This window comes from Schistocerca americana, chromosome 8 (assembly GCF_021461395.2).
Source record: "Schistocerca americana isolate TAMUIC-IGC-003095 chromosome 8, iqSchAmer2.1, whole genome shotgun sequence".
Classification (NCBI taxonomy): Eukaryota; Metazoa; Arthropoda; class Insecta; order Orthoptera; family Acrididae; genus Schistocerca; species Schistocerca americana.
This window is the reverse complement of record NC_060126.1, coordinates 237,633,398-237,652,489: the sequence shown is the minus strand read 5'-3', so window position 1 is coordinate 237,652,489 and position 19,092 is coordinate 237,633,398. Positions and strand designations below refer to the sequence as shown.

At 46.2% G+C, this 19,092-nt stretch overlaps 1 protein-coding gene across 1 annotated transcript in view; it reads right to left on the bottom strand.

The window, feature by feature from the left end:
• The window catches only part of LOC124545710 (netrin receptor UNC5C), a 227,348-nt gene that overhangs the window by 181,369 nt on the left and 26,887 nt on the right, over nt 1–19,092 (bottom strand). Inside the window, exons 2-3 of the mRNA XM_047124654.1 lie at nt 8,859–9,110; nt 1,259–1,443 (exon numbers count right to left, since the gene is read on the bottom strand). Coding sequence (XP_046980610.1) covers nt 1,259–1,443; nt 8,859–9,110 — 437 coding nt within the window. The remainder of the gene's footprint in view (nt 1–1,258; nt 1,444–8,858; nt 9,111–19,092) is intronic.

Sequence of the window (19,092 nt, the reverse complement as noted above, 5' to 3'; positions counted from 1 at the left end):
GTATGGAGACGAGCTTCTGTGAGCACTGCACGTCGTCGTTTACGCTTCTTGTCTTGAAGACTTCCCGTTTTTGAACTGCATCACGACTTGGAACTCGAACACCTCGAAACATCTGTTCAAACAATCTCCGAACAGTGTGAGCGGACTCTGCACGCACATACGAATCGTAAATAAACACTCGTTGTGGAATTGAATAACTCGCTCTTGCGATTGTTGCGTTCGCAAACTTGAGATGCCTGTTCTGCTCCTCGAATGACACTGGCCGACGAGGCGGATGTCTGCACGGCCTACAGGCTAAAAAAACCACAAAACAAAATGCAGTCTCGCGGCACTCATTCCACCAGCAGGGGCTCCTTCCGCAACCGGCCTGCAATAGCCTGGACAGGCGGTCATCAAATAAATAGAACATACTGTATTTTATATGCGTCCCAAAAATGCTCTTCTTCTTACAGTGTGGCCCAGATAATTTTATTTATTTATTTATTGCCAAATTATAGACCTGTTACCTGATGTTTAAAACAGGTCGTACATCTTACAATTTTCGTTTTTCATCTTTTTACAGTTTTCTTTCCTTTTATCTACAACATTTACAAAGAATGATACTTTTCAAAATAACAATAATTTAAGGTTCAAATATAAATAAAATTTTGTTGTTTTTAAGAAGAATATAAAAAGAAGATAGGACAGATGAGATATTTGGTAGTACCATCACCGAATGTGACTGACGGTGAATACTTCGGAATGGTTTCTTCGAGCCATTGACCGCCAGTCACACACACACAAATGGTTATTAGTAGAGAAATAATGCTGCTTATCCTATTTATTATTAGTCCTATGTATTAACTACTTTAGGTGCCCATCCATGTACAGCATTTGGTGTTTTCTTGGCTAGATTGCCAGCACTTTTGCTTATTTACTGTCACACCTCAGCTTCCTCCTCCTGTTCCTCCTCATTGTCACTATTTTCGTTGTCGCTGTGGGTATCGCTGTCCATCCTCTGGAGATTGCTGTTACGCTGCACATAGGCATGTCTGTATTGTCTTGTTCGCATATACTCTTCATGTGTTGCTTTTGAAATACTGTTTGTCAGTGCGTTTATTTGTGCCCATTGTTCTTCGTCTCTTATTGCTGTGTATATATCTATGTCTGTATCTGTGTAATCTAAGTGTAGTGTATGTCTATTGTGCGCGTATTGCCCGCAGATGAGCTAAAAGGCTGGACATCCCCGATGTAGGTGTAAGGACGGAGCGTTACTCACAGGCGACGTCGACGGCGGCGGGCTGCGACTTGGCCTGGCCGCGGGAGCTCCACGCGACGCACTCGCACTTTAGCTTGTCGCGGCCGAAGAACTCCTCCACGTCCTCCCGCGACACGTCCAGCGACGCCTCCACCACGCGCACCCCGGACTGCGGGTCCACGTGCTCCGACTGCCGCGTCGGGTTCCTGCGGGCAGAACACGCTTGCTCGTCACTTCGACAGGCTGGTACTGTCAAATGGCTCTAAGCCCTATGGGACTTAACATCTGAGGGCATCAGTTCCCTAGACTTAGAACTACTTAACCCAGTAAATATTAGATACAGGCTCCCAGGTAGGTGCTATTTTCCTTGACTTCCGGAAGGCGTTCGATACAGTTCCGCACTGTCGCCTGATAAACAATGTAAGAGCCTACGGAACATCAGACCAGCTGTGTGGCTGGATTGAAGAGTGTTTAGCAAACAGAACACAGCATGTTGTTATCAATGGAGAGACGTCTACAGACGTTAAAGTAACCTCTGGCGTGCCACCGGGGAGTGTTATGGGACCATTGCTTTTCACAATATATATAAATGACCTAGTAGATAGTGTCGGAAGTTCCATGCGGCTTTTCGCGGATGATGATGTAGTATACAGAGACGTTGCAGCATTAGAAAATTGTAGCGAAATGCAGGAAAATCTGCAGCGGATAGGCACTTGGTGCAGGGAGTGGCAACTGACCCTTAACATAGACAAATGCAATGAATTGCAAATACATAGAAATAAGGATCCTTTATTGTATGATTATATGATAGCGGAACAAACACTGGTAGCAGTTACTTCTGTAAAATATCTGGGAGCATGCGTGCGGAAAGATTTGAAGTGGAATGATCATGTAAAATTAGTTGTTGGTAAGGCAGGTACCAGGTTGAGATTCATTGGGAGAGTCCTTAGAAAATGTAGTCCATCGACAAAGGAGGTGGTTTACAAAACACTCGTTCGACCTATACTTGAGTATTGCTCATCAGTGTGGGATCCGTACCAGATCGGGTTGACGGAGGAGATAGAGAAGATCCAAAGAAGAGCGGCGCGTTTCGTCACAGGGTTATTTGGTAAGTTGATATCGTTACGGAGATGTTTAGCAAACTCGCAGACTCTGCAAGAGAGGCGCTCTGCATCGCGGTGTAGCTTGCTCGCCAGGTTTCTAGAGGGTGCGTTTCTGGATGAGGTATCAAATATATTGCTCCCCCCTACTTATACCTCCCGAGGAGATCATGAATGTAAAATTAGAGAGATTCGAGCGCGCACGGAGGCTTTCCGGCAGCCGTTCTTCCCGTGAACCATGCGCGACTGGAACGGAAAAGGGAGGTAATGACAGTGGCACGTAAAGTGCCCTCCGCCACACACCGTTGGGTGGCTTGCGGAGTATAAATGTAGATGTAGATGTAGAACTAACCTAAGGACATCACACACATCCATGCCCGAGGCAGGATTCGACAGTAGCAGCAGCGCGGTTCAGGACTGAAGCGCCTAGAATCGTTCGGCCACAGCGGCCGGTGATGGTACTGTCAGGCCACAAGCTTTGTTTAAATTGGTACACTGTCCAAGAAAAACGTGTAATACACTATCTGGTCAAAAGTATCTGGACAGTCCTATGTAATGCGGAACGCACCACTAGATGTCACGAGAGGCGAACCAGTATTATAAAAGGGAGAGGATAGTTTGATGTTGTCAGTAGAGAGGGTGGGTCAGGAGAACTCATTGACTTCGTACATGAACCAGCGTTGGATGTCACCTGAGTAACTAATCCATCAGAGACACTTCAACCTTTGTAGAGGTGCCTAGCTCATGATGATGTGACTGAATTGGAATAGCAAAGGAAGAACCACACATAAACACCAGGCAGGTCTTATCTACTGGTGGACAAGGACAGTCGAGCACTTGAAAGGGTTGTTGTAAAAAATAGCATGAAATCAGCGGAAGAAGTCACTCTTGATTTCCAAAATGCTATCAGCAGTCCAGCTTGCACAATGACTGTGGCTAGATAATGTTGTAGAATGGTCGAGCAGCTCCTTATACGCCACGCATTTCTGTAGTCAATGATAAGTGATGCTTGAGGAGGTGTGATGAACGACGCCTCTAATTAATGGAGTGATTTGGAGTGATGAATCACGCTATATTCTGCGATAATCCGATGAAAGTATTTGGGTTTACAACTGCCCGGCGGATGTTACCTGCTAGCATGTATAGTGGCAACAGTGAAATACGGAGGAGGTGGTGTTCCGGTTCGGTTTTGTTTTTCGTGCTTAGGATTCAAAATGGCTCTAAGCGCTATGGGACTTAACATCTGAGGTCATCAGTCCCCTAGACTTAAAAGTACTTAAACCTAACTAAACTAAGGACATCAACACATCTATGCACTAGGCAGGATTCGAACCTGCGACCGTAGCAGCAGCGCGGTTCCGGACTGAAGCGCCTAGAACCGCTCTGCCACAGCGGGCGGCGCTGGTTCTGTCAGGCCACAAGCTTGGTTTAAATTGGTATACTGTCCAAGAAAAACGTGTAATACACTGTTTGGTCAAAAGTATCTGGACAGCCCTACGTAATGCGGAACTGACCACTAGGTGTCACGAGAGGCGAACCAGTAGTATAAAAGGAAGGGGATTGTATGGTGTTGTCAGTAGAGCGAATGGGTAGGGGAGGTCAGTAACTGCGTACATGAACCAGCGTTGGATGTCACCTGAGTAACTAATCTATCAGCGACATTTCAACCTTTGGAGAGCTGCCCAGCTCGACTTACGATGATGTGACTGAATTGGAATCGCAAAGGAAGGACCACACATAAAGACCAGTCAGGTCTCATCTACTGGTAGACAAGGACCGCCGAGCACTTGAAAGGGTTGTTGTAAAAAATAGTATGAAATCAGCGGAAGAAGTCACTCTTGATTTCCAAAATGCTATCAGCAGTCCAGCTTGCACAATGACTGTGGCTAGAGAATGTTGTAGAACGGTCGAGCAGCTCCAAACTCCACACATTTCTGTAGTCAGTGCTAAGCGACATGTAAGGAGGTGCAACGAACGACGCCTCTAATTAGTGGATGACTGGAAAGGAGTGATTTGGAGTGATGAATCACGCTACATCCTGTGATAATCCGATGAAAGAATTTGGGTTTACAAATGCCTGGCGAATGTTACCTGCTGTCACGTATAGTGGCAACAGTGAAATACGGAGGAGGTGGTGTTCTGGTTTGGTTTTGTTTTTAGTTTTTAGGATTCAAAATGGCTCTAAGAACTATGGGACTTAACATCTGAGGTCATCAGTTCCGTAGACTTAAAACTACTTAAATCTAACTAAACTAAAGGCATCACACACATCCATGCCCGAGGCAGGATTCGAACGTGCGACCGTAGCACCAGCGCGGTTCCGGACTGAAGCACCTAGAAGCACTCGGCCTTGCTTAGGGTGTGGTCCCCTAATTGCACTCAAGGAAACGCTAGTTGCGGAACATTACGAACAAATTTTACAACACTGGGTACTGTTGTGCAGTGCGTCCTGTCATTCTGAGACAATGGCTTATGGACAATAACAATCCTGAAATGGGCTGGCTTGCCCAGAGTCCCGACATGAACCCACAATCCGCCCTTGGGATGAGTCAGACGGTCGGTCCGCTGCAGATTTTCAGCGCCCAACATAGCTGCGTTCTCTGGTGTCAGCTCTTGAGCAAGAATGGGCTGCCATTCCTCCACAGACACCTCATTAAAACGTCCACAGCAGCGTTCCAGCTGTCATGAGGGGGAAGGGTAGTCACATCTTAAATTAATGTCCATTAATAAGTGATCGAATACTTTTTACCAGATAGTGTATAAATTTAATTATTATGAAGTCTTCTCGCAAGAATCAGAATGGAGTGCAGACTTCAATGAAAGTTTAACATGGACGATAAGCATCTCAGGCCAGAAGAGAAAAAGCTATTGAAACGTGTAAAGGTTTTTTTTAAATTACCGCTACCAGTCACAAACTTTATCAACTATTGTATTACTCGTTTATTTAGCGACGTGTTTCAAGGGTTAATCTTTATCTTCAGGCTAAATGGCATTACAAAAACAACTTTACAATAAGGTTGTTTTTTGTAATGCCACTTAGCCTGAAGATGAGGTTTAACCCTCGAAACATGTCGCTAAATAAATAAGTAATACAATAGTTGACAAAGTTTGTGACTGGTAATTTTTTTAAAAAAACCTTTACACATTTCTTGAGACAGTCACGGTCGAAAAATAGTCAAAATGACTTCAAATTCTATTGAAATGTGGTTCTACACAACAGTACAGAATGTTACATGGGGTGATCGAATAAGTAATTCTGTATCGAACTTGCTAAAACATAATTGTATGGTACAAATTATTGACTAGATGAAGGTAGATAGGATATATCATGAGACTTTATGAACTAGACAATATGGCAACGGAAGACAATGTGGGACTTTAAAATTGTGGGGAACAAGGCTTCAGTACACGCTGCAGATTGAAATGGATGTAGGTTTCTGTAGTTATTTAGAGATGAATATGCTTGCTCAGACTAGCATGGAGAGAGGCAGTCTTCGGACTAAAAACCACAAAAATAATATTTCGGTCTCTCCGCAATGCGTTTAATCAGCTACGACAATGATTCTCTCTTATTCGAGCTTTTCGTTTATTATTTAGACGGTCCAGTCACATTAATGTAACAACCACTGCCTATGTTCGACGTCAGCTTGTAACAACTCACAGACGGCAGGTGGCAGCATTAGCAGTGCAGGTATATAAAGCATGTAGAGGGGGGGGGGGGGGGGGGGACGTGCAAAACAGTGTAGTTGTCGTCGTAATGCGGAAACGGAGAGATTTATAAGGGTATGACCATTGGCTTTGGGATCAAGGTTGAAAACATTTTGGAAACGAAAAAGTTTGTGAACTATTCGCATGCCGCCGTGGTTAAAGTATACCTTGCTTGCCAAAATGATGCTTTCCAAAACCGACGCCGAGGCAACTGTAGTGCATCACGGACCGTATTTGACAGCGGTGTACTACGGGTGCGGAATTGTGTACAGCCATATAGAGGTGTAACTGTTGAGCAACTAACTGGCCGATTAATCAGCGGGCTACCAACAGTGTCTCCTCAACGAACATTCAGCGAATGTGACTGCGTTTCAGCCTCCACAGCATACGCCTGGGTCATGCACCCATTCTCGTTACTGTTCGTCGGCGACGAAGGCTGGCATTTGCACGCCAGTACCGCAAGTGGTCGTCCACTGAGTGGTGACAGGTGGCCAGTCACATGCCTCACATTTTATGCTCCGTCGGGCATGGTCGTTGGCGTGTATGGCCTTGCAGCAATCCTCGGAGGGATCCATGTCGGGAGCGTTAACGTCTGGGGTGCGTTTCCGTGGCATCCCCTGGGTGATCGTGCCATTCTGGAAGGCGCATTGGATCAAGAAAAGCATGTATCCATCCTTGGGGATCAAGTACTCTATATGTAGGGGAGGACCTGGTCCCCAAGGATGGATACATGCTTTTCTTGATCCATTCCAGAATGGCGCGATCACCCAGGGGATGCTCTACCAGCAGGGCAGCTTGCATTGTATCTGAGAGGTTCGAAGGGCACTAGGATGATTTTACCATACTCTCCTGAGCACCAAACTCCCTTGGTTTAAACCCAGCCTGGATATAATCATAGTTCCACAAGCAGCCGCAAACATTTATTCACGAAGGCACTGACTGTCTTGTCCTGCAGTAGGATAAATATGTTAACAGTTACTGTCTGTCTCGTCTTAATTTGGTCTGTGTGTGTGTCAACACATACACTGAACACACCTTCTTCCCCCACACATATTTATCAGTTTCCTCCACCTCTGACCAAATCTTCCTTCCTCCTTCCTGTGACCATATTCTCCTCCACGTCTATCTCCATCTCCCCTCTTCCATTCCCACCTATCCCTCTTTCCACTGCACCTTCCACCTACCTAGTGCACCTCCCACTCCTCTCATCTCTCTGTCCATTTCCTCTTCCCCCCTTTCTCTTTCCATCCCATCCTCTGTCCATCTCAACCCTCACCAGCTACACTCATGGGCATGTGCAGTACAGTTCAATAAACACCCACAACACGCTTGTCATGCAGGGCAGACACCGCACCAGGGGCATGAATATCATTTACTTGCCCCTCTCACACATAGTACCATGGAGAGCAGGTAGATAAAGCAGACCAACAGTACTCCAACACACCACACTTATCATCCAAGACAGCCTACATGTCTGGGCCCTGCAAAAGAGGCAGGCCAATACGGTTCCAGCACAACATGCCTGTCGTGCAGAGCAGCCTATACGCTACAACCTGTAAAAGACATGTTTTTGCCCGTGTCTCTGCTCCTGTTGCAGCTAGCCTCGTTGGGCCTGATGTTTCTGCACCAAATTTGGTTGAAATCGATCCAAGGCTGGGCCTTTTTTCACATGATATCTTGTGAACCATGGATGAAGGGTATCAGACGGATGCCATATTCCTTGACTTGCGGAAAGAGTTTGACTCGGTGCACCACTGCAGACTCGTAACTAAGGTACGAGCTTATGGGATTGGTTCCCAAATATGTGAGTGGCTCGAAGACTTCTTAAGTAATAGAACCCAGTACGTTGTCCTCGATAGTGAGTGTTCATCGGAGGTGAGGATATCATGTGGAGTGCCCCAGGGAAGTGTGCTAGGTCCGCAGTTGTTTTCTATCTACATAAATGATCTTTTGGATGGGGTGGATAGCAATGTGCGGCTGTTTGCTGATGATGCTGTGGTGTACGGGAAGGAGTCCTTGACTGACTGTAGGAGGATACCAGATGACTTGGACAGGATTTGTAACTGGTGTAAAGAATGGCAGCTAACTCTAAATATAGATAAATGTAAATTAATGCAGATGAATAGGAAGAAGAACCCCGTAACGTTTGAATACTCCATTAGTAGTGTAGCACTTCACACAGTCACGTCGATTAAATATCTGGGCGTAACATTGCAGAGCGATATGAAGTGGGACAAACATGTAATGGCAGTTGTGGGGAAGGCGGATAGTCGTCTTCGGTTCATTGGTAGAATTTTGGGAAGATGTGGTTCATCTGTAAAGGAGACCGCTTATAAAACACTAATACGACATATTCTTGAGTACTGCTCGAGCGTTTGGGATCCCTATCAGGTTGGATTGAGGGAGGACATAGAAGCATTTCAGAGGCGGGCTGCTAGATTTGTTACTGGTAGATTTGATCTTCACGCGAATGTTACGGAAATGCTTCAGGAACTCGGGTGGGAGTCTCTGGAGGAAAGGAGGCGTTCTTTTCGTGAATCGCTACTGAGTAAATTTAGAGAACCAGCATTTGAGGCTGACTGCAGTACAGTTTTACTGCCGCCAACTTATATTTCGCGGAAAGACCATAAAGATAAGAGAGATTAAAGCTCGTACAGAGGCATATAGGCAGTCATTTTTCCCTCGTTCTGTTTGGGAGTGGAACAGGGAGAGAAGATGCTAGTTGTGGTACGAGGTACCCTCCGCCACGCACCGTATGGTGGATTGCGGAGTATGTATGTAGATGTAGGAGACTTGTAAGGACGTGGGCCTACCTCCGTGCGCCGTCGGTGCAGCGGAAGTGCAGGGTGAGAGCGTTGGCAGCCTTGCAGCTGAGTGTGGCGGCGCGCTGCTTGACGACGAAGGCGGGGGCGGGCTCGGACAGGAAGTAGGGAGTGCCTGCGTCGGCGCCGTCACCGCCGCCCCCGGGGGCGGAGCCGCCGCCAGCCAGCCCGACACCCGGCGCCGGCAGCAGCAGCAGCCCGCCGCCGTCGCGCTCGTCGTCTTCCAGACCGTCGTCCAGGTCATCTTCGTCATCGTCTTCGTCCTCGTCGATGTGGTGCTCGTCGGGTCCGGAGGCGGAGGAGGCCCCCGCCGCGCCGGCCGCCGCCGCTGCCGCCAAGACCCCGGCCGTGGCCGCCGCCTCCACGGCTGGCGGACTCGCCGCGACGGCACCGCCCACCGCCGCCGCCGCAGCTGCCGCGCCCTCCGGTTCTGCGGACACACGTAACACGGCTCAGTAAGATTCCTTCGAAGCGCTCGGATTAGAACATTTGTAAGACAAGAATGTAGCCTTCCATCCCTACTGTTCACAATCTGCAGGGTGCTAATGGGGGACAAACTGCAAGGAACTGGCTCTTAGATAGGGTAAGGAGCAGAAGACGCGAATGAATTCGAAAGTAGTTCTATGTACTGACTTGGCAGAAAATCCTAAGAAATTTTGGTCTTATGTCAACGCGGTAGGTGGATCATAACAAAATGTCCAGACACTCTGTGACCAAAAGGGTACTGAAACAGAGGATGACAGGCTAAAGGCCGAAATACTAAATGCCTTTTTCCAAAGCTGTTTCAAAGAGGAAGATTGCATTGTAGTTCCTTCCCTAGATTGTCGCACAGATGACAAAATGGTAGATATCGAATAAATGACAGAAAGATAGAAAAACAATTAAAATTGCTCAAAAGATTAAAAGCCGCTGGACTTGATTTGATACCAGTTCGATTTTACACAGAGTACGCGAAGGAACTTGCCCCCCCCCCCCTTTTCTTGCAGCGGTGTACCGTAGGTCTCTAGAAGAGCGTAGCGTTCCAAAGGATTGGAAAAGGGCACAGGTCGTCCCCGTTTTCAAGAAGGGACGTCGAACAGATGTGCAGAACTATAGACCCATGCCTCAAACGTCGATCAGTTGTAGAATTTTGGAACACGTATTATGTTCGAGTATAATGACTTTTCTGGAGACTAGAAATCTACTCTGTAGGAATCAGCATGGGTTTCGAAAAAGACGATCGTGTGAAACCCAGCTCACGCTATTCGTCCACGAGACTCAGAGGGCCATAGACACGGGTTCCCAGGTAGATGCCGTGTTTCTTGATTTCCGCAAGGCGTTCGATACAGTTCCTCACAGTCGTTTAGTGAACAAAGTAAGAGCATATGGACTATCAGAACAGCTGTGTGATTGGATTGAAGAGTTCCTAGATAACAGAACGCAGCATGTCATTCTCAATGGAGAGAAGTCTTCCGAAGTAAGAGTGATTTCAGGTGTGCCGCAGGGGAGTGTCGTAGGACCGTTGCTATTCACAACATACATAAATGACCTTGTGGATAACATCGGAAGTTCACTGAGGCTTTTTGCGGATGATGCTGTGGTATATCGAGAGGTTGTAACAATGGAAAATTGTACTGAAATGCAGGAGTATCTGCAACGAACTGACGCATGGTGCAGGGAATGGCAACTGAATCTCAATGTAGACAAGTGTAACGTGCTGCGAATACATAGAAAGAAGGATCCTTTATCATTTAGCTACAATATAGCGCGTCAGCAACTGGAAGCAGTTAATTCCATAAATTATCATGGAGTAGGGATTAGGAGTGATTTAAAATGGAATGACCATACAAAATTAATCGTCGGTAAAGCAGATGCCAGGCTGAGATTCATTGGAAGAATCCTAAGGAAATGCAATCCGAAAACAAAGGAAGTAGGTTACAGTACGCTTGTTCGCCCACTGCTTGAATGTTGCTCACCAGTGTCGGATCCGTACCAGATGGGGTTGATAGAAGAGATAGAGAAGATTCAACGGAGAGCAGCGCGCTTCGTCACAGGATCATTTAGTAATCGCGAAAGCTTTACGAAAATTATAGATAAACTCCAGTGGAAGACTCTGCAGGAGAGACGCTCAGTAGCTCGGTACGGGCTTTTGTTGAAGTGTCGATAACGTACCTTCACCGAAGAGTCAAGCAGTATATTGCTCCCTCCTACGTATATCTCGCGAAGAGACCATGAGGATAAAGTCAGAGAGATTAGACCCGACACAGAGGCATACCGACAATCCTTCTTTCCACGAACAATACGAGACTGGAATAGAAGGGAGAACCGATAGAGGTACTCAAAGTACCCTCCGTCACACACCGTCAGGTGGCTTGAGGAGGATGGATGTAGATGTAGAAGAGGTGTGCGAACCTATGGTCGCAAATACATATCGTATTTATTGATTTATCATAGTTATACAGTACAATCCCGTGCACGACATGCTGCGACGAAATCACCACTAGACATGGTGTTCGAAGTGTCCGCCACGGCTCTCTACAGCAAACGCCTAACAGCGAACGAGAATTCTCTTTGGTGTAAACGCTAGGTGCACGGTGTACTGTCTCGAGCACAATACACACGCTATACGCTGGTTGTTGGGCGAACCAATGAAGCGAGGGCACTGGGTTAGGTGTCATGAATAGAATGCACTCGGTTTGTCGCTGTACGCAGCATTTTTTTTTTTTTTTTTTTTTTTTTTTTTTTTTTTTTTTTTTTTTTTTTGAGCGCGCGAAGTATCTGTTCTTGTTTCCTGAAAGTGTGATTTTCGTGGTGTTGGAGCGGAAACCCCACAAAATACTTACACTGAACGCCTGATTTTGTAATAAAACTGACCTCTCTGATGATGACCTTGGCATGTTACAGGATAGGGTGGTGGTTAGTGTTTAACGTCCCGTCGACAACGGGGTCATTAGAGACGGAGCGCAAGCTCGGGTTAGGGAAGGTTTGGGAAGGAAATCGGCCGTGTCCTTTCAAGGGAACCATCCCGGCATTTGCCTGAAACGATTTAGGGAAATCACGGAAAACCTAAATCAGGATGGCCGGAGACGGGATTGAACCGTCGTCCTCCCGAATGCGAGTCCAGTGTGCTAACCACTGCGCCATCTCGCTCGGTCTACAGGATTGGGACCGCTGCGGTTGGCTCATGAGACATCGTTGGTGGGCAGCAACAACGCTATCTTCCCTATCACTAATACGTCCCTACACCCTCGCATGAACTGCCGCTGTTAGCATGTTAGTCCCGCCAGCAGCCCTGTCTCCCATCCAGACCGTCGTAGAGCTTTTTTTCCAAGAGCTTGCCATGGCGTTCATTTCCCTCTGCCCTAGACCGTTAACCTTCAAGGAGTTTTGCCTGCTGTATCCCAAATGGTCTACATTAATGGGTGAGCGCACTTAGATGTATAGAAAACATTGTACACCCGCATCCTGTGATTTCCTGATAGAAATGCTAATCCTTCCGCAGAGGTAACAATAGAACCTTTTTTGGGAAGGGGGGCGGTTACCATGAAAGCGCAGGGGCACCACTTCTAAAAAAAAAAAAAATAAAGGAAGGTGATAAAACAAAAAATATAATAAGCAGCTGCGGCAATATGTCGCACTGCACTGTAATATACAGAAACTAAATTGACATTGTACAGTTTACCGATATGAATCCCGGAACTTCAGGGTTCTGTGACAAACCGATAGTTCTTGCATACCATCGTGCTTTTTAGGTTTGATCCTCCTGAAAGTGGTACGTCGTTGCATTCCTCAAACCTGTGAACTGACTTTGCCCAGCTATTCCTACAGAGCTGTACAGTTCAATGTGGCTCTGAACCACGATGCAATCCGACATTTTCCACATTAATAAAGCGTTGTCAAAAGTGAAAGAAATGATTCATGACAAATATAATCTTCAGACAGAATATCTCAGATAATTAACGTTAATTATTTCTTTGGCTTACAAATTAGATGCAGGTACTCCTTAGTTTAATATAGCCGGACGCTGTGGCCGAGCGGTTCTAGGCGCTTCAGTCCAGAACCGCGCTGCTGCTACGGTCGCAGGTTCGAATCCTGCCTCGGGCATGGATATGTGTGATGTCCTTAGGTTAGTTAGGTTTAAGTAGTTCTAAGTGTAGGGGACTCATGACCTCAGATGTTAAGTCCCACAGTGCTTAGAGCACTTGAACTTTCATATAGATCAGGCTTTTTTAAACCTGTTTTTTGAATCTACAAATGGATCCGTCACATATAGAAGCGACGATTTGGTTGGTTCTATTTTCGGTGAAACGTTTTAACGGAGCAAAAACAAAACTCTCTAGAAATGAGGCAATGGATTTTTCTCCGAATTTTTATAGTCAAACGACGAGCGAATGGGGAATGGACACATGGGGTATGAAATTGAACAGCGTGAGGTGTAGTTTTGCAAAAAGTTGTTTAATTTCTTGAACGTGATTGAGGAGTTAGGGAAATTCTGATTAGTGATTTTTGGGGAAACTGAAATATATTACGAACATCTTCTGCTAACTATGTAATTGAAGCGTCAAAAATATCATATCACGGCATGAATTGAAACTTCTCTGCTTTCTCTTGTTAATAATAGATTACTGATTTATATTAAAATATAGTGTATTTCATGCTTTCCAAGCAAAAGTTGAAAGCAAGACATTGATAAAGAAAAGGTCAGGCGTTTCGTAAAATGTCTAAAAGTAAGAAAATAAGTTACAGAAACGTTTGAAGCGTCTCTGAACGATGTTCGAAATCGCTTAAGGAAAATTAGGTTGCGATTTAGAATCTAATGTTTAGTGTTTAGCCGGCCGGGGTGGCCGAGCGGTTCTAGGCGCTCCAGTCTGGAACCGGGCGACCGCTGCGGTCGCAGGTTCGAATCTTGCCTCGGGCATTGATGTGTGTGATGTCCTTAGTTAGGTTTAAGTAGTTCTAAGTTCTAGGGGACTGATGACCTTAGAAATTAAGTCCCCTAGTGCTCAGAGCCATTTGAACCACTTTTTCAGTGTTTAATTGGAATTTTGGAGAGTACTAGATGATATTTGTCTGGTGGTATTTCACTCAATGTTTAGCACACTGGACTCGCATTCGGGAGGACGTCGGTTCAATCCCGCGTCTGGCCATCCTGTTTCAGGTTTTCCTATATCGCTTGAAGCAAATGCCAGGATGGTTCCTTTGAAAGGCCACAGCCGACTTCATTCCCTAATCCGATGAGACCGATGACCTCGCCGTTTGGTCTCTTCCACCAGATCAAACAACCAACCTATAGGCTTCTCTGCTGCTGTAAATGATTTCGAGCATCAAACGTTTCTCTGATCTATTCTATTTTTTACATTTGACAAAAAATTTGACCGTGTATTTTAATGTGTTTTTTTTTAAATTCTGGATTCTCCAAGTCGAGCTCGTGATATGTCATAGCTGGGCTAAACATCAACAGGCCGCTGAACTCCTGCCTTTCTCTGTGTCGTTCCTCTCCGCGTGTGTACCGTCGAGTATTTGCGCTAGCAGCCGGAGCTCTCAGAGGAGGCGCGGAACAAGCCGCGATGTGTGTGTGTGTGTGTGCAGCCGCGCATTCCCAGCGCCGCGGGCTGTTGGGCCGGCCGCAAGTGGTCGCTGTAATTCCGCGACACGGCGCCAGATGACGCGTTCATAAATATTTAGCAGCAGCAGCAGCAGCAGCAGCAGTAACAGCCACGGACAGTGCGGCCGTGACGCCACGCCGCGTATTTACATGTGGGCCTCGCGCAGAAGCCGGCCGGCCCGGACAGAGCTGGTAGCTGGCTGGCTGACCGGCGCGGTGCCCGCAAAGCATCCGCCGTACGCTCGCCGCTATCTGCGGCCGCATCTCAAACAGCGCTGCCGGTCACCGGCCGCGTCAGCGCACACACAGCCACTGTCTGCTCACACGTAATGGAGCGTGGCGACGAGAACACCATCTAAATATCACTCCTACGCCGGCCTCCCGATGTGTATGACCACATCATTCTACCTGCGATACAATTACTTCCGATATGTTACAATACGACGTTGTCTTTTTCACCTGAATAATTGTACTGTTCAACCATTTCAATACCTGATGACTAACTGAAAACCTCAGCTGCCGACAGGTGTTGTTGACATACCTCGATGTGGAAAGCTGAAAATTTGTGCCCCGACCGGGACTCGAACCCGGGATCTACTGCTTACATGGCAGACGCTCTATCCATCTGAGCCACCTAGGACACAAATGAATAACGCGACTGCTGGGACTTATCCTTTTGCACGCTTCCCGTGAGACTCACATTCCCAACTGTCCACAATTCTACATATACAGGGTGTTTCAAAAATGACCGGTATATTTGAAACGGCAATAAAAACTAAACGAGCAACGATAGAAATACACCGTTTGTTGTAATATGCTTGGGACAACAGTACATTTTCAGGCGGACAAACTTTCGAAATTACAGTAGTTACAATTTTCAACAACAGATGGCGCTGCAAGTGATGTGAAAGATATAGAAGACAACGCAGTCTGTGGGTGCGCCATTCTGTACGTCGTCTTTCTGCTGTAAGCGAGTGCTGTTCACAACGTGCAAGTGTGCTGTAGACAACATGGTTTATTCCTTAGAACAGAGGATTTTTCTGGTGTTGGAATTCCACCGCCTAGAACACAGTGTTGTTGCAACAAGACGAAGTTTTCAACGGAGGTTTAATGTAACCAATGGACCGAAAAGCGATACAATAAAGGATCTGTTTGAAAAATTTCAACGGACTGGGAACGTGACGGATGAACGTGCTGGAAAGGTAGGGCGACTGCGTACGGCAACCACAGAGGGCAACGCGCAGCTAGTGCAGCAGGTGATCCAAGAGCGGCCTCGGGTTTCCGTTCGCCGTGTTGCAGCTGCGGTCCAAATGACGCCAACGTCCACGTATCGTCTCATGCGCCAGAGTTTACACCTCTATCCATACAAAATTCAAACGCGGCAACCCCTCAGCGCCGCTACCATTGCTGCACGAGAGACATTCGCTAACGATATAGCGCACAGGATTGATGACGGCGATATGCATGTGGGCAGCATTTGGTTTACTGACGAAGCTTATTTTTACCTGGACGGCTTCGTCAATAAACAGAACTGGCGCATATGGGGAATCGAAAAGCCCCATGTTGCAGTCCCATCGTACCTGCATCCTCAAAAAGTACTGGTCTGGGCCGCCATTTGTTCCAAAGGAACCATTGGCCCATTTTTCAGATCCGAAACGATTACTGCATCACGCTATCTGGACATTCTTCGTGAATTTGTGGCGGTACAAACTGCCTTAGACGATACTGCGAACACCTCGTGGTTTATGCAAGATGGTGCCCGGCCACATCGCACGGCCGACGTCTTTAATTTCCTGAATGAATATTTCGATGATCGTGTGATTGCTTTGGGCTATCCGAAACATACAGGAGGCGGCGTGGATTGGCCTCCCTATTCGCCAGACATGAACCCCTGTGACTTCTTTCTGTGGGGACACTTGAAAGACCAGGTGTACCGCCAGAATCCAGAAACAATTGAACAGCTGAAGCAGTACATCTCATCTGCATGTGAAGCCATTCCGCCAGACACGTTGTCAAAGGTTTCGGGTAATTTCATTCAGAGACTACGCCATATTATTGCTACGCATGGTGGATATGTGGAAAATATCGTACTATAGAGTTTCCCAGACCGCAGCGCCATCTGTTGTTGAAAATTGTAACTACTGTAATTTCGAAAGTTTGTCTGCCTGAAAATGTACTGTTGTCCCAAGCATATTGCAACAAACGGTGTATTTCTATCGCTGCTCGTTTAGTTTTTATTGCCGTTTCAAATATACCGGTCATTTTTGAAACACCCTGTATAATGTACCTTATAGACATTTGCCCATCCACTCATTACTCGCGCACGTTTTGGCGATTCCCGTAAGAGTTTGGGCAACCTGTGCGCATTCGCACAGACGAAGGTCAATGGCTGGGTAGCCTTTAACTATATATATGAAGACAGTAACTGTTCTCGAACGAACAGAATACTGTTGATGACTGTGCAGCTTTTTCTGTTCGTTCGAGAACAGTTACTGTCTTCATATATATAGTTAAAGGCTGCCCAGCCATTGACCTTCGTCTGTGCGAATGCGCACAGGTTGCCCAAACTCTTACGGGAATCGCCAAAGCGTGCGCGAGTAATGAGTGGATGGGCAAATGTCTATAAGGTACATTATGTATGTAGAATTGTGGACAGTTCGGAACGTGTCTCACGGGAAGCGTGCAAGGGATAAGTCCCTGCAGTCGCGTTATTCATCTGTGTCCTCGGTAGCTCAGATGGATAGAGCGTCTGCCATATAAGCACGAGATCCCGGGTTCGAGTCCCGGTCGGCGCACACATTTTCAGCTGTCCACATCGAGGTATGTCAACAACACCTGTCGGCAGCTGAGGTTTTCAGTTAGTCATCATTTATTCCAGGGATAAGCTGCACGGTCATCAACAGTATTCTGTTCTTTCGAGAACAGTTACTGTCTTCATACATTTCAATACCAGTGGGTTGTGTGTGTCCAGTGATAGGCTCTACTGCATAAAGAAAATAATAATTTCAATGTGATTCGGTTTACGCGTCAAATTTTGGTTTGATATAAATCAAGATATGAGTGAGTAGGACTTGCGCAACGAGGGATTCGTACAACCTTAATTATGTATGCGGATAGTTCATCCATCCCAGGAATCGAGAATATCGACGATTTTTCCCGTTGTCGATATCGATACAAGCTAGGTATACGTCTTCCCATTTCTGAGGAAAAGATGTCTTGACAGAAAGGTAGATGACAGATGACAAAAAAGTATTTTTTTAATGTGATATAATTACAGATTAATAACGTCCGGATTTTTCGTTTTGCCTATTCTGTGAAACTTTGCTTCTTGTGAAATACCATGATTCTAGGTCAACGGCAAGTACCCTATCGATTTTGGCGATTGTGTTTGACAGTATCAATATTTGTGACAAACGGCCGTATCTTTTGACTTCCTTGCGGTTCTAGGCGCTTCAGTCTGGAACCGCGCGACCGCTACGGTCGCTGGTTCGAATCCTGCCTCTGGCATGGATGAGTGTGATGTCCATAGGTTAGTTAGGTTTGCCGCGCGGGATTAGCCGAGTGGTCTGATGCGCTGCAGTCATGGACTGTGCGGCTGGTCCCGGCGGAGGTTCGAGTCCTCCCTCGGGCATGGGTGTGTGTGGTTGTCCTTAGGATAATTTAGGTTAAGTAGTGTGTAGGCTTAGGGACTGATGACCCATTGCAGTTAAGTCCCATAAGATTTCACACACATTTGATCATTTTGTTAGTTAGGTTTAACTAGTTCTAAGTTCTAGGGCACTGATGACCTCAGAAGTTAAGTCCCATAGTGCTCAGAGCCATTTGAACCTGTCGCGACGTCTCTACCGTAATTCCTTGGCATCACTTTAAATTGTATCCATTGCTGTCATTTTGACTCTAGAAGTTCTACCTTCTCCTTTGAGGAATCAAGGTCTCGATTTAGGTCACCCAATTCCATCTCACTGTCTGTGAGGCTTATTACCTTTTTCCGACAAAATCACACTCATGGGATGCGTTTGCAGATGATGCTGTCATTTGCGGTCTTGCAAAGTCATCAGATGACTGAAACAAATTGCAAAATTATTTATATAAGACATCTGCATGGTGCGAAAAGTGACCCTGAATAAAGAAATGTGTGAAGTTATTCACATGAGTTCGAAAAGAAACCCGCTAAATTTCGATTACGCGATAAGTCACACAAATCTTAAGGCTGTAAATTCAACTAAATACCTAGGGTTACAATTACAAATACCCTAAATTGGAACGTTCACATAGATAATGTTGTCGGTAGAGTAAACCAAAGACTGCGATTCATTGGCAGAACACTTAGAAGGTGCAACACGTCTACTAAAGAGAGTGCTTACACCACGATTGTCCGCCATATTCTGGAGTATTTCTGTGCGGTGTGGGATTCGCATCAAGTGGGAGTGACGGGTGACATCGAAAAAGTTCAAAGAAGGGCGGCTCGTTTCTTATTATCGCGAAATAGGAGAAATAGTGCCGCAGACATGATATGTGGAGTGGCAATCATTAAATCAAAAGCGTTTTTCGTTGCGACGGGATCTTCTCATGAAATTTCAATCACCAGTTTTATCCTCAGATTGCGAAAACATTCTGTTGACACCCACCTACTTAGGGTGA